We start from the raw sequence: 19,596 nt of genomic DNA on the forward strand, positions 1-19,596 counted from the left end.
CAATATAAAGACTTAAAATATACAACAATTTTATATCTTTATGTTGCCATTTCTTCATTTTTAACCCGTGATTCATTTACACACCTGTGATCTCAAAAATCAAAGTGACCTCTGAACCTCTGAAAGGCCTAAGCAGGCGATTAGCCTCTCTCCTTTTCTGGGTTACTAATCAGAGAGAGACTTACGGATGGTTCTATCCTAATCATTCTCTACCCCCATCCTTCTTATTTTATTGTATCTTTGAGCAGTGTTCAACAGATTCTGACCCAAAGCACTTTTCCTATGTTTACACCCAGAAATAGTCCTTTTCCAAAGGAGAGTTGTTATATGTACTTATGAGTAGAAGCTAGGAACCCTTCTTTTTTCTTTACCTTGGACCAGTTTACAGTCTTACAGCCCCTCCTCCCCTCACTCTCAGATCCTCCATTTCTGTATCTACACTTCCCCTCCACTCTCAGAAAGGATTCTATTTCTGGAGTTCACCCATGCTGCTCCATGTTGCTATTTATCTTTTACTGTATACTACCTAGTTCTTATGCTTGAAGCCTGTAGTTGCTGTGTTAATTTGAATTTATCTGTATTACTCTGAATCAAAGCACCATATGCATAGCAAATACTCAAAAGATATGTTGATAATGTCACTCCACTAAATGGATAGCTGAGGGTAGCATAACTGACTTCCTAGAAGAAAATGAAGTAATCTTTATTTTAAATTAAAGCTGCTATTGGTTACCAGGTAAATGCAAACCAAAGAGAGACCATCCTGGAATTGTTGCTAATACTTGAATTCATCTCTCTGGACTTATATTTTTTTGTCATATTTCTTTATCCTTTCATCTTTCTCTTCCTGTTCCTTATTCTAACACTTTCCTTTTTCCTTCTTTTCCTTTTACATATTCAGTGACGTGACTTACAAGTCATCTAATAACAGAAATTTCCCTTAACTGGAATTCCTAGAGAACTTGGATCCATGTCAATAGTTAGATTTCAGGTCCCCAAAGCCTTTTTTCTAACTAACCTCCACTCATCTGGTAGAGTGTAGCAACAGGTAGATCTTGGGCTGAAATATACGTTTACCAGAATCTTGTGAATTTGCGCCACCCAGTGGCCAAAGTCACTAACTTCATCCTCTGAAAAAAGTGGGCACAAAAAAAGTAAAATAAGCAAATGTAAACAAATGTGAGGTCCATATGTATTATTGCTCCAAAGGGAAAAAATTCATAACCACAAAATTATGGCCTACTTTAAGTCTCTTTTCTAAGATTTAAAGTAGGATAGAGAAGGATATGTTCAGAGGTATAGTGTCAGTGTCACGGTCTCCACAGAATAAGATGATATCCCAAAGACTCTCCAAGGATTTATTCAGGTCACTACTGCTCTCTAACGTACTGGAAAAGAAGAATAAACAGTGCAGACTATACTATAAAATCCTTATTGCCCTCTAGAAGAAATAAATATTCAATAGAAGAAATACTTCTCAATCTGAAGCCTTATAAACTATACATATAATAATACCAGAAAGCAGTTTATTTCTTTAACAAAGAATTTTCTTAGCAGGTGCCTGGGTGGCTCGGTCAGGTAAGCATACAACTCTTGATCTCAGCTCAGGTTTGTTTTTTAAAGATTTTATTTATTTATTTATTTGAGAGAAGGGGGCAGAGAGCACAGAGGGAGAGAAGCAGACTCCTCACAGAGCAGAGAGCCCGATGCAGGAATTGATCCTAGAACCCCAAGATCATGACCTGAGCCAAAGGCAGATGCTTAACCAACTGAGCCACCCAGGCACCCTCAGCTCAGGTCTTGATCTCAGGGTTCTAAGTTCAAGCCTTGCATTGGGGTCCACACTGAGCATGGAGACTAGTTAAAAAAAATATTAAAATGAATTTTTTAAAGACATGTCTATGTCTAGGACATGTGACAAGGAATAGAATTCATGGGTTGTAGGATACATATATCTTCAACTTTGCTAGATCGCATATGGTTCTCTAAAGTGGCTGTACCAAATACGTTCCCACCAGCAGTAAAGTACTATTCCACTATCTCCCTAACTTAAAAATCTCAGACTTTAAAATTTTTGCCAATCTTACTGCTATGAAGTAGTGTGTCATTGTTGTCCTTCTGTATATTTTCCTGCTTCATAGTGAGATTGAGTATCCTTCCATATATTTGCACTCAGGTTTTCTCTTGCTTGCTTATATCCTCCCCCCCCTCCTTTTTAAAAGATTTTTAATTTATTTACTCATGAGAGACAGAGAGAGAGAAAGGGGCAGAGACATAGGCAGAGGGAGAAACAGGTTCCATGCAGGGAGCCCGATGTGGGACTCAATCCTGGGACCCCAGGATCACACTCCGAACCAAGGGCAGACACTCAACCACTGAGCCACCCAGGTGTCCCACCTTCCCCCTTTTGGGTTGTTATTTTTTTTTTCTAAGATTTTATTTTTAAGTAATCTACTCCCAACATGGGGCTCAAACTCACAACCTCAAGATCAAGAGTTCCATGCTCTACTGACTAAGCCAGCCAGGAGCCCCCATTAGTCTTCTTTTACAGTTACAGAAGTCTGTATTCTTGACTATATTCTTGGACACTAATCCTTTGTCTGTGAAACATGTTACAATCAAAAGTGTATTTCTAAGATATTATTCCCCAACGTGCAGTTTTATACATTAAAAAAAAAAAATCATCAGGCTCTGAAGCTCCAGGAATCCTATTTAGCTCCAAGAATTGGTTTTGACTTTGCCTTCTATAGCTGCATTTAAAAAGCTGTTTGAGGGCAGCCCGGGTGGTTCAGCAGTTTAGTGCTACCTTCAGCCCACGGCCTGATCCTGGAGACCTGGGATCGAGTCCCATGTCAGGCTCCTTGCATGTAGCTTGTTTCTCCCTCTGCCTGTGTCTCTGCCTCTCTCTCTGTCTCTCACAAATAAATAAAATCTTTTAAAAAATAAATAAAAAGCTGTTTGACACATCTAAAACTGCCACAAAACTGAACATATTTCTTAGAAGGATTTCAAGGACTGCCATCTTGAAGGACTCTGCTTTGCCAACACATACATGACAAGGTAAGAGTTGGGTCATCAGATTGTTCCAACCCTATTCAATTCTTTATGGCAGGAAAAGGAAAAAAAGCAGGTCTCATAAAGCTACTAAAATCTGTCATTGTCGTATTCTGAAATTAAACCAGCTAAGTAATGCACAGGTTCAATTTGAATGATTTACTTAGATATTTTTTCCCTAGGCATTTATAATGACTCCACAGTGTTGAAAAGATTTGCAACATGCAGGGATAGCTAAACTCCTAGGCCTATTTTCCACTAAAAAGCACAGAACTCTTGCAGGGTAAGCCACAAAGTACCTTTGCCCAACATTTTTATTTATCTAAGCACAGAGAAGATGAACTCTGGCAGAACAGACAGTTCATGTGCCAGAGCAACATCGCAACAGGGGAGTGTGGCCTCCTTTTCTCTCTGCTGTGATGTCACTGTTTACCCTTTCAGCTCCCTCCTCCATATGGAGCTAGGAAATAATCTGATTCCCATACCTACACTTTCAATGAAATCTTTTCACTTCTACCTACTCACTCTTCCTGTGTATTAGGTTTAAACCTTTGTCCTCTAACTGTAGATAGAAATAATATGTAACATTTCATGCACATCTATTATGTAAGAACAAAAGCTTTGTCTTCTGCTAAAGTAACATTAGGAAAACAGGTTAAGGAGCATATCACTGGTCTAAACTACCACAAGAGCCTCTATCTCCCCATAGTTGCTCTTTTGTCTCTCTTTAGTCTGCACACAGTTCTCCACACTGTAGCCAAGAATGAGTTTTCAACATGCAAATTTGATCCTGTTACTCTTCTGCTGAAAACCATTCAGTGACTTCCCACTGTGTCAGGATAAAGCCCTAAATCCTTAACAAGACTGCTAAGGCCCTGAATAGTCTAGCCTGTCTCCTTCACCAGTCTCATCTCCCTTCACTGTGCTGCTTCAGCCTCAGTGGACCAGCTTCCTTCTTTCTTGCCTCAGAGCCTATGCTGTTCTCCATGCCTCCAATGCCATTTCCATTCCCTTACTCCTCCTTCCCGTTCCTTTACCACTCTTTGCCTATTTAACTCATACTTCAGATCCTGGCTCAACAGCCACCTCTTTCGCAGAGTCCTCCCTGACCTCCCAAAACTCCACCAGGTTTACCGTGTAAATTTCCTCCATGCTGGGGCACCTGGGGCTGTCGGTTAAGCGGTTAAGCAACCACCTTTGGCTTGGGTTACAACCCCAGGGTCCTGGGATAGAGCCCCATGTTGAGCTCCCTGCTCAGTGGGGAGGCTCCTTCTCCCTCTCCTTCTGCTTGCTGCTCCTCCTGCTTGTTCTCTCTCTCTGTAAAATAAATAAATAAAATCTTTAAAAAAATAAAAATAAAAAAATATAAAGAAATAAAAAAATAAAATAAAATAAAATAAAATCTTAAAAAAATTTTTTTTGTTTTACTTTCCTCCATGGAATTCAACTGTTTGCAATTGTTCTCCTGCAGCATTTGATAGATGCCTCTCTCATAGATGTGAGCTACACGGAGAACAGGGACCATGCCTATTTTACTTACATTGTGTCCCTAGTTCTAGAGCTGTGTCTGACATGTGTAGGGACTGTGTAAATAACTGCCCTTAATGAATGATGAGACAAATGGGGGCTGAGTTGGTTCCCTTCCCAGACTCTCTTTCCTTCAAGGTTCCAAGATCTTGGAAATTTATAAACCATCTTCTCTGTGTCCTCCCTTCTTTTACCATGAGTCACCAGCCTGGCCCCCATCTCACTTAACCCTCTGAAGGAACTACAATTACTAGAGAAAACGGAGGATCAGACATTTGCCTAAGGTCCCAGAGCTAGTAAGGAACAGAGCTAGGATTCCAATGCAAAATGACCTCAAAATCTCTGCACTCTTCACCACTACATATAAGCCCTGCCAATATATCTTCCATTGATATTTCTCTTGACTAAGTGTTCCTTATCTACTTGTTTTTATTAGGAGGATTAGCCCTTTTTGATATGAGTTACAAACATTTTTCTATTTTGTCATTTATGTTTGACATTGCTTAAGGTGTTATTTTGTTTGGCAGGCTTAGGTCATGATCCTGGGGTCCTGGGATCAAGCCCCATATCAGGCTCCTTGCTCAGTGAAGATTCTGCTTCTTCCTCTCCCTCTGCCTACCACTCAGCCTGCTTGTGCTCGCTCTATGTCAAATAATAAAATCTTAAATTTTTTTTTCCTTCCCTGTGCCAAGATTCTAAAGGAATTTCCTCATATTTTCTGTTTCCAGTTTTTATATTTTTATTTAAACATTTCATCCATTTGGAGTTTATCCTGGTGTGAGGTACAGATTGACATTTTTTTCTCAAATTGTTATCCAGTTGTCCACACCATTTATTGAGTAGCTCACCTTTACTATAGACTAAGTTCCTATATATATTCTGGTTTACTTCTATACTTTTTTTAACCTTTATCTTTGACTTCTCTGTAGTATTTGGCACTGTTTTCTCTGTAGTATTTGGCACTGTTGATTAATTCATTTTCTTGGATGTACTTTCAGTGCTATCTTGCTGTTGAATGGTAAATAAACATGTACTCAGGGAACTAGCAAATCAGGGGCAGCAAAATAATAATGAAGAAGATATAATTGCATAGGAAAAATAAGAACTTTGCTCTTACACATCCTTTATAGCTTGTAATATTTTTATCTTAAAAATTAAAAAAATTTTTTTTAGATTTTACTCATTTATTTGAGAGAGAGAGAGGGAGGAGGAATAGAGCAGGAGGAAGAGGGACAAGCAGACTCCATGCTCAGAGTGGAGCCCCACACAAGGCTCAATCCCACGACTCAGAGATCATGATCTGAGCTGAAACCAAGAGTCGGAATCTTAACCAACTGAGCCATCCAAGCACCCCTAAAAAAAATTTTTTTAAATAAACTCTACGCCCAATGTGGGGCTCCAACTTATGACCCTGAGATCAAGAATCACATGCTCAGGGATCCCTGGGTGGCGCAGCGGTTTGGCGCCTGCCTTTGGCCCAGGGCGCGATCCTGGAGACCCAGGATCGAATCCCATGTCGGGCTCCCGGTGCATGGAGCCTGCTTCTCCCTCTGCCTGTGTCTCTGCCTCTTTCTCTCTCTCTCTGTGTGACTATCATAAATAAATAAAAATTAAAAAAAATAAAATAAAAAAGAATCACATGCTCAAAAAAAAAAAAAAAAGAAAAAGAAAAAGAATCACATGCTCTACTGAGTCAGCCAGCCCAGGGCTTCAAAATCTCCACCAGTTTGTGCTAACTCCCTAATCTGTGTATCTGATCTAGACCTCTCCCCTTTAGTTTTTGAATCTGCCTAGTGAAGGTTACCTGTACATCCTATAGACACTTCAAACTCAACATATCCAGAACCAAACCTGCCCCTTTCCCTTCAGGTCTGCCCTTTGCCTGATGGTCCCTCTCTTGGTGAGCAGTGCTATAATCCATCTAGTCAACCACACTGTACATCTGAAAATCATCTTTAATTCTACCACTTATCACTTTTATCCCCCTAATTAATTGCTTCTTAAACACCTTAAATCCATTTCTTCTTCCTCATCCCCATTCCAATGGTTCTAGTTCAAGCTCTCATTTCTCACTTGAATTGCTAAAACCCCTGACCCTTCATTTTGCTACTTTTCAGTCCCTATCAGTGCCAGAGAGATTTAGGTCTAAAATCCAGACAAGTGATAACACTGCTCCCCAACTCAAAATGCTTCCCAGGCTCTCCATGGTCTCTGAGTAAAATGTAAAACCTGCTATGGTCTGACCTCTATCTACCCATATAGCATCATGTACAGCAACCCCCCTTTCTTGTTCTCTGTACTCCACTCATATAGACCAAATTGGGCACAAATTTGAATAATTTGTTCCTTCTGCTTGGAATTTCCTTTCCACTCTTCTCCAAGACTTAACTCATCACTTCCTAGAGACTTAGATCTTTTTTTTTTTTTTAAGATTTTATTTTATTTATTCATAGAGACAGAGAGAGGGGCAGAGACACAGGCAGAGGGAGAAGCAGGCACCACAGAGAGCCTGACATGGGACTCGATCCCGGGTCTCCAGGATCACGCCCTGGGCTGCAGGCGGCGCTAAACCGCTGCGCCACCGGGGCTGCCCGAGACTTAGATCTTAATTATTCTTGGAGCCCTTAGTGTACCTAGCACATCTCTGTTATAACACATATGTCTTGTATTGTGATTATTTTCGTGCCTATTTGTCTCCCCAACTGGACAGTGAGCATCTTTTTGAGAGCAGAGACTATTTTATTAATCTTTGAACCTCTAGTACTTTGCACAGTCCTTGGCCTAAAGCAAGGCTAAATAATATTTACAGAGTAAAGGAATGAACACATAAGAATGTTCTAGAAGTTTCAAACAAAAAGATATGTCTATAGCTTGATTTATAGAAGACTAGTAGGTTGTCTGTCAGAAGGCTTCTCAGGCTGTTTTACAGGCTTAGAAACCCAAATTTTCGACACATAGATAATGTTCCCATTATTTAGGAGCATATTCACACTAACCAAGCTTATCTGTAAATTTATCAATTTATTAATTACAACTAGTAATTGTCATATATACAAAAATACTGTTCTCTGTTTAACTAGCATATCCTGAACCTGAAGGGTAAGCCTGTATGGAGAGCTGCATTATTCATGCATAATTGTTTGCACTCTTAATGGAAGAAAATAAAATTGTATTCTTGAGGGGCAAAAAAGATCTTACTCTCTTTATATATAAAGTGCAGGTAGGGATGCCTGGGCGGCTCAGCGGTTGAGCATCTGCCTTTGGCTCAGGGCATGATCCCGGGGTCATGATCAGTTTAACTCCCAGACTGATTCTTTCTTAAAGAATCAGAATTAGGGGGATCCCTGGGTGGCTCAGTGGTTTAGTGCCTGCCTTTGGACCAGAGTGTGATCTTGGAGTCTCGGGATGGAGCCTGCTTCTCCCTCTGCCTGTGTCTCTGCCTGCCTCTCTCTCTCTCTCTCTCTCTCTCTCTCATGAATAAATAAAATATTTTTAAAAACTAAAGTACAGGTAGATACATAATATGTAAACAGATATCTATCTAGCATATCTGTAGTATTAAAACTTCACGAGGGGAAGCAATTAGAAAAAAAAAATGTCTAAAAGCCTCTTCAGGGATGACAGTAATGATAAAAAGCTTGAAAAACACTAGTTTAACTCCCAGACTTCTCTAGGTGGCTCAGCGGTTTAGCACCTGCCTTCGGCCCAGGGTGTGATCCTGGAGTCCCGGGATGGAGTCCCGCATTGGGCTCCCTGCATGGAGCCTGCTTCTCCCTCTGCCTGTGTCTCTGCCTCTCTCTCTCTCTCTCTCTCTCTCTCTCTGTCTCTCATGAATAAATAAATAAAAACTTTTAAAAAATCAGAATTAAAAGAGTTAATTCTAAAATTCAAATATTTGATGGCATTAGGCTGACATGGTGTCTCTACAATATCATAGCCTATAACAGGGCAATTACACATGAAAGTCATTGGCCAAGGCTCCTTTCCTTGAATGGGCACTCAGAAAGCTTCCATAGACTTTAACTCTTCCATTACTAACTAAAGCCTCCCTCCTTCAGATGACTCATTCTCCCTTTGGATTACATATTTGGCATTTCTCAGGAGCCAATACACTTCCTAAAAAATCTTTACATATCTTCGTTGGGATCCATTACTTTCTGAGGTTGTATAAAATAGTGATTACAAGCTGTAGATAAAAGTTTGAATCTCTACTATGCTGCTTGTTTACACTGAGCATTTGTTTCTGCATCAGTAAAATGGCAGTAACAACACCTCCCTTAATGGGTTTTTAAGGACTAAAATGAGAAAATATATATAGAAAGCCTTAAGCAATAGCTATTTTTAGTACCAAAATTGGGATGAGAACCCTGCTGTGTTATTTTGAAAGTATGCTTGTGTGTGTGTGCATGATTAAACAGTAAAGAGGGAAAATGGTTGTCCTTGGCATAAAGATTCTAGAAAATTAATAAAGTGAGCGGACAAATACTGAAAAATGTGTTTTGCTATGTAAAGATAACCAATTACAGTCATTTATGGAAACGGTACTTAACATTTAAGACCTAATTATCATGCAGCACAATAACAATTACATATATCATTAAATATGCATCAGATTAACCTTGTAAGTTTTATTTGACTGTAATAGTAAAGTACTCATTCTGTACTCTAAGGAACAGTCTTATAGTTAATTGCTCACAATGTATAAGTCTGTTCACTATTTACATTAAGTAAATGGGACATAGCTCCTAAATTCATCTGCACAATCCAGAGGTAAAGCTGGATTATCCATTTTTTTTTTTTTATTTTAAGATTTTATTGATTCATGAGGGACACACAGAGAGAGAGGCAGAGACACAGGCAGAGGGAGAAGCAGGCTCCATGCAGGGAGCCCGACCTGGGACTTGATCCCAGGTCTCCAGGATCACACCCCGGGCTGAAGGTGGTGCTAAACCACTGAGCCACCTGGGCTGCCCCATGAATTATCCATTCTTGATTGCAACTATGCATCTGTTCTGTGACCTGTGAGATAAATAAAGTACATTCCCTTTAATTATGTATAGTAAGTTGCTAAAGAAGCAAGTAGCAAAAGAAATTCCATTTAATTGCTCAGTGTTCTGGAAACCTACCGGTTTCTAGTAGGTAGATATGATTCAAAAAACAAAAAAATTCTAATGTTGAGCGTTGGCCAACTCAGCCTTATACAACTTCTAAACAAGCCCAGGGTCACCCTATGGAGCACTTCTAGAATTAGAATTAGAATTTATTTGACTCCTACCATGAACTAGGTATTTTATATATATAGTCATATCCTTACAAAACTCTTATGAATTAGGTATTATAATTCTCATTTTTTGCAAGAAGAGAAAAAAGGCACAGAAAGATAATAACTTGCCTAAATACTTGATGGTAGTAAAAGGCAGTAGTTAAATTTTGTAGTTAAATTTTTCTGATAAACAGAAGTCACTCAACAATACATACCTAGTTCACCTACCTTTTTGGATTCTACCCAAAGCCTGATGACTCATGAGACAGATATTCTGCACTTTTCATAGATTAAAAAAAAAAAAAAGTCAAGATGGTGAGCAAGAGGCAGAAGAGATGGGTGGCATTATTAAAATCCTGATATCTGCTAACTCTTCAGTTTTAAATAGTCAGAGGCAAGTTATTAGTTACATTTGGCCAGATCTGGTTTTCATTCTGGCTGTGCTATCTAGTACCTAAATGACTTTAGCCAAGTGGATTTACCTTTCTGAGTCTTATTTTTCCTTATCTGTAAAGCAGGGCCTTTAGCAAAAATGTTTTTTCCCCTCTTGTTCACCTCTGAGATCTTGAGGGCCCTCTTAGAGCAACTCAGATATGGCACCATGTGAAGAAATGGCTACAAAGACCTTACATTTCTGTAAATAAATTAGCAGGAGTGCTTCAACCTTTTCTCTGCGGACTCGTCATAGTTGGGGTGGATCAAGTTAAATAGTCTAGGAAACTTCTGGGAAAAAAAAGATTGATTCCTTAACTCCTTTGACTAGGGTGGCCACAAAGAGAGAAAGATAAGGAGGCAGGAAGAGGGAGGCAATGCTCCTGAATGTTAAGAGGCAGCAGCAGAGCCTGAGGAGGCTGGAACCAGACCTGAAGTGGGCTACTGGGGAGACTGCGCTTCTGTGAAAGCAACTTGGTAGATGTGAAATCAAAGAGCTGAGAACTAAGAGCTGTAGTTCTTGAGGCTCATGCCTATTGTGGGGTGAAACCCTCTCTACTGAGCATGTCACAGGAAGATTCTTTGCCTTGTAGAGCCCTTGTAATTGGCGAAGAGCTCTGCTCCAGGACCTACATCTCTCGATAACTTTATTAGGTATACCTCAGAGCTTAAAGGAGAGAAGTGGAACCCCACAAGAAAGCATAGATTTTTAGACTTTGTTTTTATCTATTTGTATACCAAACTACAAAGAACCACCTCAGAAGAAAAATGAGTATTAGATGAGATAAAGTTTATAAAGACTTTCAGCACTCAGGACAAGTAACTAGAAATGATAAAGAATGGGACACCTGGGTGGCTCAGTGGTTGAGCATGATCCCAAAGTCCCAGGATCAAGTTCCACATAGCACTCCCCGTGGGGAGCCTGCTTCTCCCTCTGCCTATGTCTCTGCCTCTCTCTGTGTCTCTCATGAATAAATAAATATTTTTTAAAAAAAGAAATGATAGAGAATGATTTTTTTTTTTTAAGATTTTATTTATCTATTCATGAGAGACAGAGAGAGAGAGAGGCACAGAGACACAGGCAGAGAGAGGGGCAGGGTCCATGCAGGGAGCCTGATGTAGGACTCAACCCTGGGTCTCCAGGATCACGCCCTGGGCCAAAGGCGGCACTAAACCGCTGAGCCACCAGAGCTGCCCGAGAATTATTTCCATAGAGAGAAGCTCAGAAATTACACTTTTGATTCTAAACACAGCAGCTTGGGATGCCTAGGTGACTTGTAGGTTAAGCTTCTGCTTTCAGCTCAAGTCATGATCTTGGAGCCCAGAGACTGAGCCCCACTAGGGCTCTCTTTTTAGAGGGGAATCTACTTCTCCCTCTCTGAACCTTCCCCTGCTTGTGCACGCTCTCACTGTTGCTCACTCTCTACCCCTCTCAAATAAACAAAATCTTCAAAAAACAAAAAATCACAGCAGCTTAACAGTTGAAGAGAAGCTGTTGGAATATTCTTCACTCAGTCAATGGCAACTGCATTACAGACCCTGGCATTAGGATACAATTTTCCCTTCGGGTTTCAAGTTCAAAGGCCAACCTCCTCCATTAAGGATGGAAGGGCTTGGGGTACCTGGATGGTTCAGTCAGTTAGGCACCCCACTCTTAATATGGTTATGGTCTCAGGATGGAAGGGCTTGGGGTACCTGGATGGTTCAGTCAGTTAGGCACCCCACTCTTAATATGGTTATGGTCTCAGGTTATAGACATGTTCAGTGAGGGGAGAAAGAAGGCGCTCAGTCATCTCAAGTGAAATACAAAGTGCTCTGAAAGCATATTGAAGAGTTACTTAACCCTGAGTTTGGCAGGGTCAGGAAAGATGTTCCTAAGGAAGTGATGTCTAGGTTGAAGTGGAAGTGCCCTGGTAAAGGAAGCCTGGAAGTAACAGTGCGAGAAGGAAATAGAGGTATTTCTGGCTGGCTGGGGAATGAAGAATAAGCTGGTGTGGGGCTGACAGAGAAATATGAAGACACAAGGCCCTGAAGGGCCTTCTACAAAGGCTGACCATATAATTTATTGTACAAACTGAGATATTTTTCTTTTCTTTTTGTTTTTAGAGAGGAAGAGAGAGGTAGGGGAGAGGGGCAGAGGGAGAGCTAGAACCTTAAGCAGGTTGCACATCGAGCATGGAGCCCGACTCGGGGCTTGATCTCACAATCCTGAGATTGTGACCTGGGCTGAAATCAAGAGTCAGATGCTTAACCAACTGAGCCAAACTGAGACATTTCTGAGAATGAAATGAGACCATATTACTAATTATAAGGGACAACAGGAGTAAACCAGATTGTCCTGAGCAAATTGGGACTTATCACCCTACTCATAAGTCATGTTCAGGTGCCTGCACCTCTGTGAAAGCATAGATCTCTTCTCATTTTTCTTTGTATATTTTGCCTTAGTGACTTCATCTATACTTGCTTTACTTGTCCATCTCACAAATATTTGTCCAGGATGTGCTTAGGGGCACAGAAGTTACAAAGAAAAAACATAGTGTCTGGGGCTCCTGGGTGGCTCAGCCGTTGAGTGTCTGCCTTTGGCTCAGGGCGTGATCCTGGACTTGGGGTGGGTCCTGCATTGGGCTCCTTGCTAGGAGCCTGCTTCTCCCTCTGTCTGTATCTCTGCTTCTTTCTCACTGTGTCTATCATGAATAAACAAATAAAATCTAAAACAAACAAACACACAGTGTCTGTCCTCAAGCTTTGTCTAAACATGACATACATCCAAAGAAAAAATTTTAATACAGTTATACAACTTTAGTCCTGGCCTTTCCTCTGAGCTCTAAATTCATAGATATCATTTCCACTCAGACTGCAAAAGACAAATCCAAAATAGAACTTTTAATTTCTCCTCCAAATCTGTTCTTCCTACAGCTGATCTTACAAATGATGCCACTATCCACTATATTGTTGAAGGCAAACACCCAGAAAAGCACTGCCTTCATCAGTGTTATCTTTCCTCTCACTGTGCGTTTTAATTTCTCCACATCTTTCTTAAGCACAATGACTAAATTGGGGCTTAGAATTCTAATGAGGGCCTAACATCAACTGAAGCAGAAGTATGCTTGAGGCTCTTGAATGCTGTGTTTTTAAATGAATAGATCCCAGTATTAAGGAATTGTTTTCTTCCACAATAGTACAACATTAATGACTCATATTAAATTTGTTGACAATCATGACAACCAGATCTGGATATGTGCCCTAGCCAGTCTCAAAAAACTTCAGTGAAGGATCCCTGGGTGGCGCAGCCGTTTAGCGCCTGCCTTTGGCCCAGGGCGCGATCCTGGAGACCCAGGATCGAATCCCACGTCGGGCTCCCGGTGCGTGGAGCTTGCTTCTCCCTCTGCCTGTGTCTCTGCCTCTCTCTCTCTCTCTCTCTCTCTCTCTCTGTGACTATCATAAAAATAAAAAAATTAAAAAAAAAAAAAAACTTCAGTGAAGGTGAAAAAGACATGATGGTAAGTCCTCATGTGTCTGACCCTATCTCTTCTTTGTAGAGGTGATGGCAAAGGTGTAAAGATGTAGGTGAAACACCAATGCTGATAAACTGTTGTACGATGGCTGTGTAAAAGGACAATTAATGCTTTAAAGAATAACTTTAATGTTTCTACCATCTTACTCTCCACACAGCTGCCAGTGTGATCCTTTTAAAATAAATCTGATTACGTTCCCCACCACACACCGTGGAGTCTTATGAGCCATTTCTGCGAAGAAACTGCTCTAAAATACCTATAATACTCAACAAAACTAAAAGACAACCTACAGAATGGGAGAAGATATTTGCAAATGATATATCAGATAAAGGGCTAGTATCCAAGATCTATAAAGAACTTATTAAACTCAACAGCAAAGAAACAAACAATCCAATCATGAAATGGGCAAAACACATGAACAGAAATTTCACCAAAGAAGACATACACATGGCCAACAAGCACATGAGAAAATGCTCTGCATCACTGGCCATCAGGGAAATACAAATCAAAACCACAATGAGATACCACCTCACACCAGTGAGAATGGTGAAAATTAACAAGACAGGAAACAACTGTTGGAGAGGATGTGGAGAAAGGGGAACACTCTTGCACTGTTGGTGGCAATGTGAACTGGTGCAGCCACTCTGGAAAACTGTGTGGAGGTTCCTCAGAGAGTTAAAAATAGAACTGCCCTACGATCTAGCAATTGCACTGCTGGGGATTTACCCCAAAGACACAAATGCAGTGAAACACTGGAACACCTGCACCCCAATGTTTATAGCAGCAATGTCCACAATAGCCAAACTGTGGAAGGAGCCTCAGTGTCCATCAAAAGATGAATGGATAAAGAAGATGTGGTCTATGTATACAATGGAATATTATTCAGCCATTAGAAACGACATATACCCATCATTTGCTTCGACATGGATGGAACTGGAGGGTATTATGCTGAGTGAAATAAGTCAATCGGAGAAGGACAAACATCATACGGTCTCATCCATTTGGGGAATATAAAAAATAGCGAAAGGGAATAAAGGGGGAAAGGAGAGAAAATGAGTGAAAATTATCAGTGAGGGTGACAAAGCATGAGAGACTCCTAACTCTGGGAAACAAACAACTCTGGGGTAGTGGAAAGGGAGGTGGGTGGGGAGTTGGGGTGACTGGGTGACAGGCACTGAGGGTGGCATTTGACGGGATGAGCACTGGGTAATATGCTCTATGTTGGCAAATTGAACTCCAATTTATAAATAAATACATAAATAAAATAAAAATAAAGTAAAATAAAATACCTATAATACGAATCCACACTCCTTGGCAAAATGTTTTCCAAATTGTTAAACCCTAAATAGAAGTCTCCTTCTGTCAAAAAATAAAAAATCTGATTACTCCTTTGCTTCCAACTCTTCTGTGGTACTCTACCACATTCCCTCCCAAATCTAAAGTCCAACCATGGCTTATGACTTGATGCACGATCTGGTTTTTGCCTGTTTCCCAACTTATTTCTCTAATTTGCTATGCTGTAGCCACAGGGGTCTCCTTGCTTTTTCAACAGGCCAAGCAAGTCCCCATCTCAGGGCCATTGCAATTGCTGCTTCTCCTAGTTTCCCTCTGGAAATCCATGTGCTGCCACTCTTATTTAATGATTAGGTTTCTGCTTATGTGCTCTTTCAATTAAGTAAGCCTTCCCTGTCTACCTCATCTACTCAAGTCAGGCAGGCTGCTCAGTCCGCCCTATAACTCCTGGGGCCTCTGCCACAGGACCCCGGCTGGCATGCAGTGGACCATGCCCACATCACTCATCCCTTTATTCTGATTTATTTTTTTCCATAAAACTTGCCACATTACTGGGCATGATCTATTATTTAGTAATATGTATGTTGTTTCTTATCAATCTCCCCCCACTATTATATGAGGCAGAGACTGTTTTGTTCACCGCTGAGTTCTCAACACCTGGAAAAGTGTCCGCTCGTTAAATATTTGTTGGCTAAATGACTAAATAGATTTTCAGGATACATCGAATGTAAAACTACACTATATTGTATCTACTGACATGATACACAGGAAAATGTCTGGAAGAGTATACCAAAGTGTTAACTGTTTATTTAAAACGGTGAGAGCTGGCTTTCACGTTATTTTCACTTGTGTGAATGTTCTGATTATTTTTTAGCACAAATCTGTAGCATTCGTATACTGAAAGATGAATAAAGAGGCCATACCAGCAGAAAATGCAAATGAATTCAAAGCGAGGTTGGGCACATTTATGAAAGACTTCTAAACAGGTGTAACAGCATAATGGTGAAGATTATCACGGCTTGAATCCCCTCCCCAACACTTTCGTTTTTTTTTTTTCTTTTTTCCCCAACACTTTCTAGCCGTGTGTTCCCAAGTTACTTATAAGCCAGTCTAAATGTCTTCACCTGGAAAATGGGGGTAATAATAGTGCCTGCCTCATAAGGTCGTTTTTGAAGATTACATGACACCAAGGATGTGACCTCCTTTGTACAATTTCTGGCATGCAAGAAATAAATACTCGACAAATGGCAGCTATTATAATAGTTAGTAGTAGTAATAAGAGACGTTGGGACGTACCTAACCCTCAAGATTGACATCAGAGTGGACCACCACATCCTGTCATCATCGCGCCTCAATCTGGGCCCCTGAAGCCCAAAGAGGGGATGATGGTTCTTTCCAAAGAGGAGAATTTCGACGTTCCAGAAGCATCTGAGTAAAACGTACCCTGTTTACCCTTACACCAGTCAGTCAGTCTGGTTAATCCACGAGCAGCACTGGCAAGACCCGCGTGGCCTCAGCTGCCTTCGCTGCAACAGGGGCGGCAGAGAGGGTTGGGGGTGGGAAAGTTAGAAACACAAAAGCAGGACAGAACCGGCCCGGCCCGCTCCACCTCACCGCACTCTGAAGCGGATCGAACGGCGCCACGCACCGGCAAGCCTCTGGCGACCGCCAACGCGCCTCACGCAAAACTGACTGCCGCCCGGACTCAGTCAGGCAGGCGGCTCACTCCGCCCCAGCACCCCCGGGCCTCTGCCACAGGACCGCGGCTGGCGCGCGGCGAGGCCGGGGCGCGGGCCGAGGGGGCGGCGGCGGCGGCGGCGGCGGCGCCGCGAGGGCCGGGGAGGGGCGGCGGCGACGCGCTCGCGCCTGTGCCGCTCGGGAGCGAGCACGCACCCCGGGGGCGCGCGCGCGGGTGGCGGCTCCTCGGCGCGGAGGAGGGGACGCGGTGAGGTGAGGCACGAGGCGTTGCGGGCCGGGTGGCGGCGGTGCGCGAGCCCCTCTCGCGGCCGAGGGCGGGGTGGGCACGGCGAAGGGGCGGAGGGGGAGGGGAGGGGGCGGGCTGCGGGCCCTCGCGGCCCCAGGGGAAACGCGGCCTGCGGGCCCGCGGACGGGCTTGCGGCGCCGGGCCACGCCACGCCTGGGGGAGGGGGGCGCGGGCCCGGCCTGACCCGTGGGGCCCGCCCCTCGGCGTCCCCGGCTCGCCCCGCCCCCTGGGCGGCCCTGCGCTGCCCCGGCCTCGGGATTGCTGTGTCTGCAGGGGCGCGCCTAATTACGCCGGGAACAGCCGCCCTGTGTCTTGCACCTGACCGACGTTTACTTTTTCGAGTTTTCAAGTAGGCCTTGCAACACTGGGTAGTTCAGCTCCATTTTGGAGCTGAGGCCGACTGAGGCTCAGGAAAAATGACTTGCCCAAGATCATACAGCTTAAGGAACGAAGTGAGGAGCTCAGCCTCGTCTGCAAAACTACGGACCTTGCACCTGTCTGTCCCCTGCACCACAGCGAAGGCGGTTCTTCGCGGTGCCTCCCTTCCTCCTCCTAGTGACTTTGAATTTGGCAGATGTTAATTTGGAGCTACCACCCATCCTTTCATGGATATTAGTGTCAGAAATGTCTCTTGTGAGAAAGGAGAGGAAAAAAAGTTCTGCTTATTGCAATATTGTGCTTATGACATGAAGGATTTATACATCCATTACTTGACCGTTAGTATTAACCTCTGTTGAAGTGTCGCTGCTGTTTACTACCTTTAAGACATTGTGCAAGTACCTGTCTTTCAGAGCTTCATTTCCTTATTTGAAAAAGCAAAAAAAAAAAAAAAAGCAGCATGTCGGAAGGTTGTGAGGATTTATTTATTTATTAATTATTATTTTTTGGTTGTGAGGATTTAGAGAGATAATCCGCATACAGTGAGTGGTTCCACAGTACCTGGCACATGAGTAAAGTTCACTTGGCCTTTTTTTTTTTTTTTTAAGATTTTATTTATTGATTGATGAGAGACACACACACACAGAGAGGGGGGGCAGGCTCCACGCAGGGAGCCCGACATGGGACTCGATCCAGGGTCTCCAGGGTCAGGCCCTGGGCAGAAGGCGGCGCTAAACCGCTGAGCCACCGGGGCTGCCCTTGGCCATTATTTTATTAACGAGTGCATAATACCCCTTGCTAAACCCATTTTTCTTCAAAGACTAACTTTTCCTAGGACTAGAGGACGGCATCCTATCCCAGCCCACTTAAAAAGACAAGTTCATTGACAGCAATGTTATCTGAATGGCATATAGACTTAATGGTGAATTATACTCCCAGCTCAGCACGCCAGATGAAAGAAGTCATTCCAGGAGAATTAAAGATGAATTAACCTTTTGTAAAATTAACATTTGTCCATTACATTTTATTTCTTGAGTTCTTTCTCTGGCATTTTGATACATATGGATATGTGCTGGACAGTAGTCCCTGCTTTCATTTAGTCTAGAAATGGGGAAAAAAATATGCATTCAGAAGTAATCTTCACAAAGTAGACTGTGATGCCAGAAAAGAGAAGCTGTGGGACTATAGAAGAAGGAGAGATGTTTTCTTGAGTTAGGGTGAAGTAGGATTTCATTTCTGCCTTTAAGAAAATACTTTGTATATTGTACAAACATTAAATATTTGTTCAGGGCAGCCTGGGTGGTTCAGCAGTTTAGCACCACCTTCAGCCCAGGGCCTGATCCTGGAGACTCGGGTTCATCTCCGGCATTGGGCTCCCTGCATGGTGCCTGCTTTGCTTCTCTCTCTACCTATGTCTCTATCTCTCATGAATAAATAAATAAAATCTTTAAAAAGAAAAAAAAGGGTAAATGAAAAAACTCTAAACAGTTGGGCCACCCTTGGGGGTGGGGATCTCAATAGCCAGAGCTCATGGACCAAATTCTTTGATTAGTGAATAACTGGGATCCAACTGCCTTCTGCCCTTGTACGTCTTACTCAAGACTGGGATTTTCATAAGAGATCTGGTTGCTTTAGCTGTGGGGGTGCGGTATACAGAATTGTGATTGGTAATCCCACCAGGACCATATGAAATGCGGGTGAGTCAGTTTCCCAAAGGAAAGAAGGGTTAAGGAGAGAAGTGATACTAGATAGAGAAAAACAGTAATTGTTTATTAGAGATATGTAGCCATTATGCAGGGCTTACTAGGGGCCAGGTACCACGGTACATTTTTATATGGATTTTGATATTTAATCCTCACAGTAACTCTAGGAGGTAGATACTATTTCTCATACCCGCTTTACAGAGGGAATACAGGCTTATAAAGACAAAATAATTGGGGAACCTTACTGGCTCAGTCAGAGGAGCGTGTGACTCTTGATTTCTCGGGGTCATGGGTTTGAGCCCCACATTGAATGCAGAGATTACTTAAATAAAACTCAAAATAGGGGCGCCTGAGTGACTAAGTCGGTTAAGTGTCTGACTCTTGATTTTGGTTCAGGTCATGATCTTGGGGTCATGGGATTGAGCCCTGCATCAGGCTCTGAGATTA

The 19,596-nt window shown here is 42.3% G+C and overlaps 2 protein-coding genes across 7 annotated transcripts in view; one reads left to right on the forward strand and one right to left on the reverse strand.

Annotated features, from left to right (window-relative positions):
• ACACA (acetyl-CoA carboxylase alpha) overlaps positions 1 to 16,885 on the reverse strand; it is a 283,891-nt gene extending 267,006 nt beyond the window's left edge. For 2 of the 3 annotated variants that reach the window (XM_038548037.1, XM_038548038.1), the window contains exon 1: positions 16,381 to 16,885. In XM_038548037.1, coding sequence (XP_038403965.1) covers positions 16,381 to 16,418 — 38 coding nt within the window. In that variant the 5' untranslated portion in view covers positions 16,419 to 16,885. The remainder of the gene's footprint in view (positions 1 to 16,380) is intronic. The other variant, XM_038548036.1, reaches the window with a different exon arrangement.
• Positions 16,886 to 16,949: 64 nt separating this feature from the next.
• The window catches only part of TADA2A (transcriptional adaptor 2A), a 53,410-nt gene continuing 50,763 nt past the window's right edge, over positions 16,950 to 19,596 (forward strand). For 3 of the 4 annotated variants that reach the window (XM_038548045.1, XM_038548048.1, XM_038548047.1), the window contains exon 1: positions 16,950 to 17,034. The gene's annotated coding sequence lies outside the window, so the exon portion shown is untranslated. The remainder of the gene's footprint in view (positions 17,035 to 19,596) is intronic. The other variant, XM_038548046.1, reaches the window with a different exon arrangement.

The sequence above is a fragment of the Canis lupus genome, chromosome 9 (assembly GCF_011100685.1).
Source record: "Canis lupus familiaris isolate Mischka breed German Shepherd chromosome 9, alternate assembly UU_Cfam_GSD_1.0, whole genome shotgun sequence".
NCBI lineage: Eukaryota > Metazoa > Chordata > Mammalia > Carnivora > Canidae > Canis > Canis lupus.